The sequence below is a fragment of the Pinus tabuliformis genome, chromosome 9, assembly GCF_031772625.1.
Source record: "Pinus tabuliformis cultivar Carrire ecotype Pingquan chromosome 9, CPIR1, whole genome shotgun sequence".
Taxonomy (NCBI): Eukaryota; Viridiplantae; Streptophyta; class Pinopsida; order Pinales; family Pinaceae; genus Pinus; species Pinus tabuliformis.
Genome location: NC_142307.1, coordinates 279,611,468 through 279,624,283, shown reverse-complemented (window position 1 = coordinate 279,624,283; position 12,816 = coordinate 279,611,468). Strand labels below are relative to the sequence as shown.

At 36.4% G+C, this 12,816-nt stretch overlaps 1 protein-coding gene across 7 annotated transcripts in view; it reads left to right on the top strand.

Annotated features, from left to right (window-relative positions):
• Positions 1-12,816, top strand: part of LOC149148247 (uncharacterized) — a 205,000-nt gene that overhangs the window by 132,467 nt on the left and 59,717 nt on the right. For all 7 annotated transcript variants that reach the window (XM_089440038.1, XM_089440040.1, XM_089440035.1 and 4 more), the window contains one exon: positions 7,277-7,480. In XM_089440038.1, coding sequence (XP_089296164.1) covers positions 7,277-7,480 — 204 coding nt within the window. The remainder of the gene's footprint in view (positions 1-7,276; positions 7,481-12,816) is intronic.

Here is a 12,816-nt window from a genome sequence, read left to right as displayed (position 1 = left end):
GGTGTCTTCACACGGAAGAAGCTAGAAGTTGATCATCTTAGAATATTCAGAAGTGTGGCATATTGTCACATTCCAGACGAGACGCGTAGTAAACTGGATCAAATTGCAGAAAAGGGGTATCTCGTAGGATATAGTGAGACCTCGAAGGCATACAAAATTTACATTCCAAGCAGCAGAAAGATTGTCGTAAGACGGGATGCGAAGTTCATGGAGGATAGAGCTTTCAGGAAATCTCGAGAGATGCAAGCAGAAGATCAGTTAGTAGATGTTCCTCTAGTCCAGCAACAACATTGTCAGCAAGGAGGACAAGAAGGAGGACAAACACCTGGAACGAGCACAGTGACTAGCACCAGTATTTCCTCAGAAGAAGGAAATCCAAGTAGTTGTCAGCAGGTGGAACGACAAGAACAGGAAGGGGATTTGATCAAGCCTCCCACCACCAATGGCAGAACCAGTAGAGAACCCTGACAGACGTTGAGGGATGCAGAGGAGATTGTTGGAGCTCCTAGAACCGAGAAGAGGCAACGTAGACAACCTGACAGGTACCAAGCCTTGGTAGCACAGGTTGAAGAACCCTCTAGCTTTCAGGAAGCTTTACAACACCAAATATGGGTGGATGCCATGGTAGAAGAGTATAGTTCTATCACGACGAATGATTTATGGGAAGTGTTACCTAGGCTAGAGGATATATCAGTTGTAGGATCAAGATGGATCTACAAGATCAAGTGTGCTGTAGATGGCAGTATAGAGAAGTACAAGGCTAGGTTCGTAGCAAAGGGGTACGCACAAAAAGAAGGATAGACTATGAGGAGACCTTCGCCCCAGTAGGCAGATATACCTCTATCAGATCCGTTATATCCCTAACAGCTCAAATGGGATGGGAGATTCACTAGATGGATGTTAAGACAACATTCTTGGACAAGGTGATAGAAGAAGAGGTGTATATAGAACAACCCGAAGGCTTCGAAATTCATGTAAAGTGAACTCATGTATCCAGGTCAAAGAAAGCCCTGTATGGGCTCAAGAAGGCACCCAAAGCATGGTATGGTCGGATTGATAGTTACTTGCAACAGTTGGGATTCATCAAGAGTGATGCTGATCCCAATCTCTACTATCTAATGGTGGAGAATGAGTCACTTATTTTGGTATTATATGTGGATGACTTGTTACTAACAGGGTCATCTAGGCTCATAAAGGATTGCAAGAAGAATCTTGAAGCAAAATTTGACATGAAGGATATGGGGTTGATGCATTATTTTCTAGGGTTGGAAGTTTGGCAGAAGAATGGGGAGATCTTCCTTGGACATGGAAGATAAGCTATGGAGATTCTAAAGAGATTCAAAATGCAGGATTGTCGGCGCATGGCTACGCCCATGATCACTAATTGGAAGAAAATAGATGCATCAGGAGACAAGGAGGTGGACCCCACCTTGTACAGACAGCTCATTGGGTCGCTCATGTATCTGGTTAGCACTAGGCCAGACATTTGCTTTGCTGTCAACACCCATAGTCAGTTCATGGTGGAACCGAAAAGGGTGCATTGGGTAGCAGCTAGGCACATTCTTAGATATGTGCGTGGAATAGTCGGATATGGGTTGAAATACACCCGCGAAGATGGCGTTAGATTGAAAGGATTCATAGATGCAGATTGGGCAGATAGTTTAGTAGACCGAAAAATTACCTCCGGGTATTGCTTCAGTGTTGGGTCAAGAATGATCTCTTGGTGCAGCAGGAAGCAGAAGTCAGTAGCTTTAAGATCAACAAAATCAGAATGTATGGTGGCCAACACAGCTAAATGCGAAGCTATATGGCTTAGAAAACTGCTTGTGAGTTTGTTTAGGAAAAGGATGGAGGTGACCAATATTTTTTGCGATAATCAGAGTTGTATTAAACTCTCCGGGAATCCAGTATTTCATGATTGGTCGAAACACATTGATATCAGATGTCACTTTATCAGAGACTGTGTTCAGCGTGGGGCAGTACAATTGCAGTATGTCTCCACAGGAAATCAGGTAGCAGACGTACTCACAAAGGTTCTAGGAAGAGCTAAGTTCATCCAGTTCAAAGAGTAGATGGGTATGGTAGAGAATCCGTTTCAGTAGCAGAAACACGTGGTTTCTTAGTTGCAGTGGCAGGAAGTTGCAGTATAGATGCAGTGTTGGCAGTGGTAGGGTCAAGAGGAGTACGAATGCATCATTTGCGCAGTAGTTGGTGGGTAATGATGTCAGACATCAATAGCGCAGAGGGAGATTTTACAGAACAGGGTGATGCTTCAGTAGGGTGCATTTCTAGAGCACATTCCTCACTAAGAGGGAGTGTTGATTTCTGGTAGCATCGGACGTGATCTAAGTCCCAAAATTTGCAGGGAGGCTTGGACACATACATTCCACAATACCCATAAATCGTTTTGGGAAATTCCACCCGGAGACAATTTTATTAAAATAATTAATTATTTTTGATGGGTATCTAAGTTTAAACTTAGGAAATTAAAATAATTAAAGGATATTAATCTAACTGTGGGTGATCGAGTCCAAATGATCGAAGCCATTGATTAGAATTTAATCTGGGCCGTTGGTTCTCAACTGGAGGATTATAAGAAGGACTTCAATGGGCATTTGGAAGACACACCAGGTAGATACTCAGTTACCCGTGTAAGATCGATTTTCTCATTGGTCGAAGTTCAACAAGAGGAAATCGATTCAGAGGTAGAGTTGCAGGTGAGGAGGAGAGAGAGGGTAGCAACATCAGTTAGGAGTGCAAGAGCAGAAGACGTAGAGCAGAGAAGGGATAGCGTAGAGGCTTTGACATAGAAGAACAACATAGAGGTTGACGCTGGGACTGCGCAGTCCCCATGCAGAAGTTGATGCAGTGAGACGCGAAGTGGGCAGCAGGTCCTCTCCCGGATCAGAATCTCACGAGAAGTGTGAGAGAGGTGTCGGTAAATTTATCATAGAGATTCCTCTTCTATTATGCTGGTTGTATCTTGGACATGAGATTTTTGCTGAAGATTAATAAAGAAACCCTCATTAGCTGCACCGGTTTTCCCGCATTCGGTTTTTCCGGGGACAATTGTCCAAAAATAACTCTGTCATTGTGATTATACTTGTGCTAGTATTTTTCCTTGCAGTTACTTTCCACAGTATTTTAATTGTGAAGGCCGCAGTAGAATTTATTTCGATATTTGCCGTAGAAACACTGTGAATAACTTATTTATGAATTAATAAGTAGAAGAAATAATATCATTCACTGCAGTTGGATTTCTATATAGAATTTTTCACATTTTGAAATGTTAATTTTTATGGCTAGGTTGTTCTTTGCTATAGATAATTGTATTTTTCAAACTTTTCATCATTTACATATTACATTCACCCCATAACATCATAACATCATTAGCAATTATGTAGAGAGAACAATAATGTCAACAAAGCAGTAAAAATAAAGAACATTAGAAGAAAATCATGCACAATAGAGACACCAAGATTTAAGTTAGAGACCAGGGCAAAACCCCACAAGGGGAAAAACCCAACTAGATTCTTCTTCTATTAGATATTCATCAATTGTTCAGCTGAGATACAAAGTACAATAAGAATGAGATACATCAATCACATCAGGCCTTCAAGAGCCAACCCAAGTCAATTCACAACTACGATTGTGAACTGAATGCTCTGATCTTTGATAATCAAACAAGTCGATGAGAGCTACTATCATATCACTGTCTTAAGTAGCATCATCCATGTCACTGCAATAAGTGTCATCAATATAAGGACATCATTACTGCCACTGTCACTGTCAGTCATTATCAAGGTTACTGTTACTGCCACTGTCATTCATCAAATTCATTCTTATGCAACGAGGTCACTGACATAGCCAAGGTTACTGTTCTACATCATGTATCATAAACATGGTCACGGTCATCATATAAAAGCAAGGCCACTGACACAATGTATCATAAGAGTTACAGTCCACATGTCACTAATCAGAGCACATTAGATCATTGACATGCTGTCCTAACAATACTGCTATATTTCTCTGTCAAATTCAGTCACAGTACAATATCACTGCTAGCATATACATATGATACTGTCGTCATCGCTGTCAACATGAAAACACATATCATAACCATACAACATATTGCCTTATATTATGAAGACGCTTTTCATGTATCTTGGTCACATAACTTAGTCATGCTATCACTGTTGTATAGATCGCAGTTTCACTCTATATAGTTTACTCTCTCTCTCTCTCTCTCTATATATATATATATATATATATATCATTATCTCGTGTTATACCTATCACTGTCTCACTGAATATATAGATCAGTGTTTCATGTTGTATTTATTACTGTCTCACTGTGTATTTAGATCACTGTCCATACATCATATTGCAAGCCACAAGAGCTACAAGATGCGAGCCATATCATAGATGGAAGCCATAACAAAAATTTTACGTACCATAACATAAGGTATGTTACTATGTGAGCCATAAATATATTGGAACCATAACATGAAATATGCAAACATCAACATAGATGTGAGCCATAACAACAGTACATGCTAATCACTGTAATACGAGCCACTGTGATAGCGAGCTGCTGTGCCCCTGTAATATGCGAGCCTTAGCTAGACTATATGAACCACAAAGAAACTGATGCAAGTACAGTTGAACATCCAAGTCACTGAGCGAGCCACAGTTGAATTGCAAGACTTAGAAAGACAAAATGCCGATCATAGAGTGTAATGCGGACCATAGTGATGTGAACCTCAGAATATTAATGCAAGCTACAACACATTGATACGAACCACAGAGTACACATAATTGAGCCAATAGAACAAATGCGAACAACTACAGAAATGCGAGCAAATGGAACATACGAACCGCAGAGAAATGTACGTGATGCTTGTGTGTCAAATGAGGCTTAGCGATGGGGAATTTATAGTTGATTGATCATATGAAGGGATACGTCCCTTGTGTGAGCCAACTTTGATAATTTGGAGGGAAACCTCAAATTCAGTTTCTTCATTATTAAACATATTTTTCCAAAATAATTTCTTTCCCAAATTGTTATTAAATTAATAATAATAATTTTCTTTTATCCAATTGAATTTTCCTTTTGACCAATATAAATCCTCTATAGGCTTTCCTTTGGGTCTTTAGGTTGTTCTTGGGGCAGTAGGGTTTCTCATGGGAAATTCATCCCATAGCTGTCCCAATTTTCAGCATGAAAGTGTCTTTTTCCTGCAGGAAAAGATTGTAACTTTATTTCATAGGAGTAAAATTACATGAGACAGATGCTAAACAATTGATAATAAAACTTGTCTCTGACCATTTATATGACACAATGTTAATTTTAGTTAACAATGGTTTGTTATATGCTTAGCACAATTACTTCAATGTTCCTTTAGCAGCCCGATGACAATTTCCAATAGCAATCACTTTAACCATTAATCACATTGGCAGTAAAAGTAGATAGAACATGAAACAATATGCAGAAGACAAGCCAAGACAAGAGGACACCAGATTTGGCGGATGCCAGGGAAAAACCCCAATGTGGGTAAAACCCTTTGATCAATTCTTCTTATTATTATATCAAAATGTTCAGCAGAGAGAGAGTACACAAGTCAAATTGACTTGCTAAATTCAAAGTCAAAACAGCCCTGTCAAAATCTGCAGTCAACTGCAGTCAAATAAGTTCTAACCAGAAAGTCAAATATGGTCAATGCAGCTGTCAAACCTGCCTCCTTGAACTTGGTCAACCACAGTCAAACTCAGCCTTCCTTGTTGGTCAAAATCAGCCCAAAACAGTCCAGTCAAACTCAGTCAAAGGAGAGAGAAAAACTGCTGTAATTTTCTGCGGTCATAATTGCAGTCAACCCTGAAGTCAGCGCTGGTCAAACTGCCCAGATTCCCTCGATTTCTGTGCCCAGAAATGCGGCCTAAAAAGACGGAAATGATCCTCCAAAAATCGTAGTCAAAGCTGGTCAACGAACTCCTGGTCAACGCTGGTCAAACTTGGTCTGCTTCCTGAAATTTTTGGCCCTGCAACTCTGCCCAGAAATTTGTCTTTCTTGTGCCACACATGTGAGAGAGAGAGAGAATGCCCAATGTTGTACGAACCAATGAGAGGAGAGAGAATGCGTGAGTGATGATGATGCCAAATGAGGTGAAAGGTCACTTGCATTTATACAAGTCGTTTAGGGTGAAGAGTCATGTCCATTGGGCTTCATGAGCCGACATGATGATGTGGCCGACCTGAACAATTTGCACGTGTGGGCATAAATTCAAAATCACACTTCTGCTTGTCCAAATGAGATGATCTTTATATCAATTTTGGCCCTCTCGAAAAGAGGAATTTAATGCAATCATCATCTCCATCAAATGAGCTGTTCCAAGGTGGAACTTGGCCCTAGTTGCCAATTTTAACACAAAGTATTCTGGGACTGGTATCAAAAACAAGATGTACAATGATCAAAATCTGTCTCAGGCCTTTTCCATACCAAAATGTGTCCTGTGGGAGGTATCATCAAAAAGTCTTACAGGCTATCCTGCATTGCATATTCAAAACTTCAAAGTGAGATTCCATTCCTCTTGAACGACAACAGTATAGAAGGTTCATAGAAAAGAGTCCCCATAAACAGTAAAACAAAAAGATAATCTAACAACAGACTATGAAAATACAGCAAGGTGTAGACAACCTATGGTTTGAATAGAAAGAGGCATGTGGATATTCCGAACAGTGGCCATCCTTACCCTCCAGGATATTCCATTCTCCCTGAGCTGGAAGGATACCTTACTTTGATAATCTGTTTCTGCATGGTTCCTTTCTCTGAAGATGTGATCGTAGGAAATTGATGCGAATATATTCTAGTGTTTTGAAAGTGCTATGATCTTAGATTGATAAAGCAAAAATAGGCCTTTAGTCGATCTTGATTTCATAAAGCCCAAGCGTTGCTGAAGCCTCTCACATACATGTAATGATCTTAGACTAGCTTCCCATGGCTTGTAGCTGCCAGCAATAGAAAGTGCTTCAGTGTTTACTATATTGTTTAAGGAAATTTGTTATCTAGTACTTGTAAATTGGTGCTTGTAACTTCATTGCACCCTTTTTTTGTTGTTTTGGCAGTTTCTAGTAACATTCACTTAAACTAGTTTTAAATTATTTTACTTGTAATGACTAATTAGATTCAAAATTTCAGAGGTTCATAATCAGCAATATCTGATTGATGGTCATGTTGTGGTGAGCAGAATTTTAAGGACTACTTTTGGCTGGCCACAGATTACTCGCATGGTGCTTTCAACCTCTTCTTTTGAAGCAGGATATGTCGAATCTTTTATTGGAAGCTGTAAAAAGGCCATTGTTACATGTGAAGAATGAATTGCAGCATAGATATGCTTGGAATTCAATGGTTATCAGCTTGGCCGCTGCTCCAGAGGTCTTTTCTGAAGCTAGGAGACTTTTACACAAGTGGTTCCTACAAACGTACGTGTCCTATTATTTTTGCTATTTATTTGTTCCTTGCTTTTGGTATTTTTGTTCTTTTTTCAGCATTATGCAGTTATGAAGTGCACTCCATTAAGGTTCTAGTACATGCAGACTAACTGCAGAAAGACAGAATACAATATGAACTGTAAAAAATTAAACCACAGTGCCCTGTTTGGATCATTGTAACTAAGTGCTAAAACTTCAAGTTTTCCAGGTAAGGATAGCCCTATTTACCATGGTATATCTCTATTAGGTCTATTCTTCCACTATTTCAGCATTATGCAGCTGTGAATTCCACTTCAATAAGGCTTTAGTACATGGCAGATTAATTGCAGAAGGCAGAGTAATATATGAACCATTAAAATTAAACCACAGTACCTTGGTTGGATCATTGTAGCCAACTGCCAAAAATTCATGTTTCCCAGGCAAGGGTGGCACTACGTTCCATTCTATCTCTCTATAGGACTCAATATTCCATTGGTTCAGCATTAGGCAGCCATGAAGTACATTCCAATAATGCTTTAGTACATGCAGACTAAGAGAAGGCAGAATAATTTATGAACCATAAAATTGTGCCCTGGTAGGATCATTGTAGCTAAGTGCTTTAACTTCAAGCTCCCCAGGCATGGACGACTTTCTGTTCCATGCTATCTCTGTACAGGTTCATTCTTCCATTATGTTGTTTTGGTCTTATTTCTAGAATATATCCATAGGCATTTGTTTTATTGTCTTTGTACCACCATTTTAGGCATGCATGTGTAGGATACGTCAATAAAAATTTATTTGTCTTATTACATTTGTTTTAGATATTAATCTTTCAATCTGCATATGACTTTCATCATGCACTTTAAATGGGGCAAGCACGGTTGCCAAACTAAATATCCTACCAAAACTAACAGTCCAATATATTTGCTGTAGTGTTCTGAAGTGTCCTTTCTTAGTCTTTGTTAGTATGTTATAAGGCTAATCAAATGAAATACTCCATATTTTGTAAATACTCTCTTGGAGCTATCATGGGAAGGCAAAATGTATCGTAATTCCATTGGAAGACTTGTAAATTGAAATAGTATGTCATGGCATCGTGCATCCTACTCATTTATTCAACTAGTGAAAATCCTTTTAGAAACTTTTTAGGTTATCTTTTCTTCTTTGTGAAGCGAACAAAGTTCCTTCTACAATTTAATTACTCCAAAAGTCTTGGAATATGAAGATATCCATTTAGGATATAAATATTATATTAAATAAAGATAAGAATAAGAATGAATGATGATGATTTACAAATGAGAACGAGAGGTTTGCTTATATACCAAGCAAGTGTCTCTTCATGAAGAGTCATGTCCTATTAGACATGCCTCTTCAACCTAATTACTAGCTTAACTAACTATTATTTATGATTATTATCTTTTACATTATATTTATATTATTTATATATTTTATTCGTTACATTGCCTCCTTCCTCAAAGAGCTTTGTCCTCAAAGCTTGTCGATGAAAAAAGGCTTGATTTCTTTTTCGGCTTTGAAAGTCTTTCTCTCTTGGAACATTTATCTTCGTCGATACAAGCTGATATGATCTTCTTAGTGACAAACAAAATTGTCGCACTGAGAAGGGATCAGACCATCCCAGATTAATCTTCTATATAGAATTCTGATCACTAAAATTTTGTAACGACTTGTCAGCATAAGACGGAATTGATGTTACGTCATTATTCTCTGAAACATTAATTTGTTGTCTTGGTTCTGACTGGTTCAAATATGTAGCATGGTTGATTCGTCTGTTCTCATGATTCAGATGCTGATATGGAACTTTTTTGGTTTGATTTCTCCTTACTGGGCATGTGCCAATTTTTATATTTTCTTCTGGCAAAGATGTTATTGAGATGGTTATGGAACATTCACATGGGATGTTCATTTTCTGAGATGCGACATCTAAGTGTGTCATGTCTTTAACTGACTTGTCTTCTTGAGTTGTCATATTCACTCGATTGGTATTTGTTGTTTTGTCATCAACTTGAATTCCTACATTTGATGCTTCTTTCTAGATAAGTTGTTGTACCTTGTTTTCTAATGACTTCTTATCCTTCTTAAGTTTCTTAATTTGTGACAATAATTTTTCGCTATGGTTTTTAAATCGAGAAACTTCTTCATTTTTGTCAACATTGATTTTGTCAATTTCTTTTTGCATATTTTGTAAGACCTTTTTACCTTATTGAGACATTACTTTTGAAATATCTGAGATAATTTGGTTTTAGTGTAAAATCTTGGAGCGTTATTTTCTTCTTCTTGTAAAAAAATGTTAAAAACTTTTTCTTAGTATTTAGAATAAAGGAACGTAGAGTTTTCATCCGTGGTGATCCCAAAACAATGTCACTATCGTTAAAAGATAGGGTTTGCACGGTGAATTGTGAGGTAAAAGTATAATCTCCAATACTGAGGTGTAAATTGCTTATATCGTATTGTTTGCCAAAAAAATTTGTTTCAACTATATTTGATTCAGGATTCACCAATTGATCACATTTAGGGCTAACATAATTACTTCTTTCAGTAGGACTGGTAGATATTATGATGTCTCTTCCTGAGAGTGATCCTTTGATGTTAAATAGTGTGCGAACACATGTACTACGGGTTTCAGGAAACCTTTCATTACTAGTCTCCATTTTTTCCTTGATGTTTTTACGTAAACAATATGTCAACTGGAGCTATTTTTATTATAAAATATCACTTATTTCTCCTATATATATTTTTCAAATATTCTCCTTCTCTTCTTTTTTTTTTTGTTCACTCTTTTAATAATTTTTTTTATATAATAATAATAATATATATATATATATATATATATATTTTTTTTTTTTTTTATAATTATAAATTATATATATTATATAACTTTAATTTATATATATTATAAAATTCTAATTATATAAAATTTATATATACTTTTTTGAGACCCACTTTTCCTTTTATATGTAACTATACAAGGCTTATATAGTATCCTTTTTTATAATTATAATAATATTTTTTTCTCAGAAAATTTGGATGAGACATGACTCTTGGTACGGTCACAATCTTTAGATCTTTAGATTTGAACGATTAAAATTATTTAGATCACACCTTTTTTTCTCCAATGTTATCAAAATATCTTTTACTTTTAAAATACCATGGGCTGTTTTTACAACGTCCTGTAAAAAGTAATATTTACCTTTCACGTAAGAGCTTTTGTATCCTTGTTTTTTCTTTAACTTTTTAAAATACCATGGGCTATTACCATGGGTTGTTTTTAAAACCTCCGTTCCACGTAAAAAGTAAAATGTATTCTTCTTTTTTTTTTTCCTTTAACTTTTTAAAATACCATGGGCAATTACCATGGGTTGTTTTTAAAACCACGGGCTTCTCCATGTAAAAAGTTTTAAATATACTTGGTATGAGATTTTGTATCCGTTTTGTTTTTTCTTCTTTTTTTAATTTATTTACTTATATATATATATATATATTTTTTTTATATGGCCAAAGGCCTAAAAAATGGAGAATCTTCCAATATATAGCGAAACGCTTCAATTATGACAACAACCAGGTTGATGATAAGTTGATAGCCAAAGGCCTGGTGATCAGCCAAACACGTGGCTCTGATACCAAATGAAGCGAACAAAGTTCCTTCTACAATTTAATTACTCCAAAAGTCTTGGAATGTGAAGATATCTATTTAGGATATAAATATTATATTAAATAAAAATAAGAATAAGAATGAATGATGATGATTTAAGCGAACAAAGTTCCTTCTACAATTTAATTACTCCAAAAGTCTTGGAATGTGAAGATATCTATTTAGGATATAAATATTATATTAAATAAAAATAAGAATAAGAATAAGAATGAATGATGATGATTTACAAATGAGAACGAGAGGCTTGCTTATATACCAAGCAAGTGTTTCTTCATGAAGAGTCATGTCCTATTAGACATGCCTCTTCAACCTAATTACTAGCTTAACTAACTATTATTTATGATTATTATCTTTTACATTATATTTATATTATTTATATATTTTATTCATTACACTTTGAAGTTTGTACTCTCTGTCACACTCTGTACTCAATGCTTTTTAAACATAATATCAAAGACAGGTTTAGTTTAGTCGAATAATTAGTCTGAATCAAAATTTTCTTATCAATATTGAATACTGCAAGCAGAGGAAAACCTTCTTTAAAGAGTTTCAAGATATAGACGGAGCCACAATAGTTGCAGCAGAATATCAGAGGATTGTGAACAAGTTGATGCTAGTAGGTTTTACTTTTAAAAACTCCAAATTAAGATGTTTTTGTTAAATAGAGCAGTGTTGTAAAAATCTCCTATTTCTCCTGATTATTCCAAATTTTCAGGAGTTATTCAGGTTGCTGGTTTTTTTTAGTTTTTCGGGTTGAAGTTTATGTTTGCTAAGTTTCGCCGATTTTTTACCAATTTTTCCTGATTTTGCTGATTTCCTGAGTTGATGACACCTGCCAGTTTTTTGTTGATGCCGAGTTGCCCTTCACTGGAATAAAGATTTATTTGTGATCATGGAATGCAAGGAGAAGAAGTTGACCTCAGGCCATGATGAAATTAGTCAGTGGGAGGCTAGAGATTGTGCAGCTCTTGCATAATTTAAGTGATGAAGGTGTTTTTACATATAAGTGATGTAACTACTTAAGAAGACCAGGATTGCTCGACCAGCATGTGAATCGTAATATGTAACTATCAGATTATGCCTGAGGAAGAAGCTTTTCAGATGAAAATGTAGAGCATGGTTGACCGCTTTACCCTAAAAGGAGCAAAGGTTTTGTGTGGATCAGATGTTTTAGATGAATCTAGAGATGCCTATAGCTACTCTTTTAGCAGGAGGGAACAATAGAACAGAGGAAAAGTAAATGCAATGGTCTCTGGCACTACAATAGAAAAACAAAATACAATAGAAGAAAGAATGCCCAAAATTGATTGTTGAATTAAAAAGAAGACACTAAAGCTAATCTAGTTTCTTGAAGTAACCAAGTCAAATCGTTTACAGCACTGAGGCTTACAAATTTAAGCTTTTTAAGGTGCTCATAATCGGGTTAGGGACTACTTAACATGAGAGGCGTTGGCTTGTCAATGGTCACATATAATGCAATTTTAATATATAGAACTATAATCCTTGGATATGACATTAAAAATGAAATAGGTGGGTGAAAATTGTTTCATTAGATATGCTTAATGGTGAGTACAAGAGGATGCATAATGTACTGTGTTTCAACAAAATCTAGCAACCCACATGATGTGAAGTCTCAAGCAATAGGTATCTAGTTTCATGCAACTTGGGAAGGTACCCA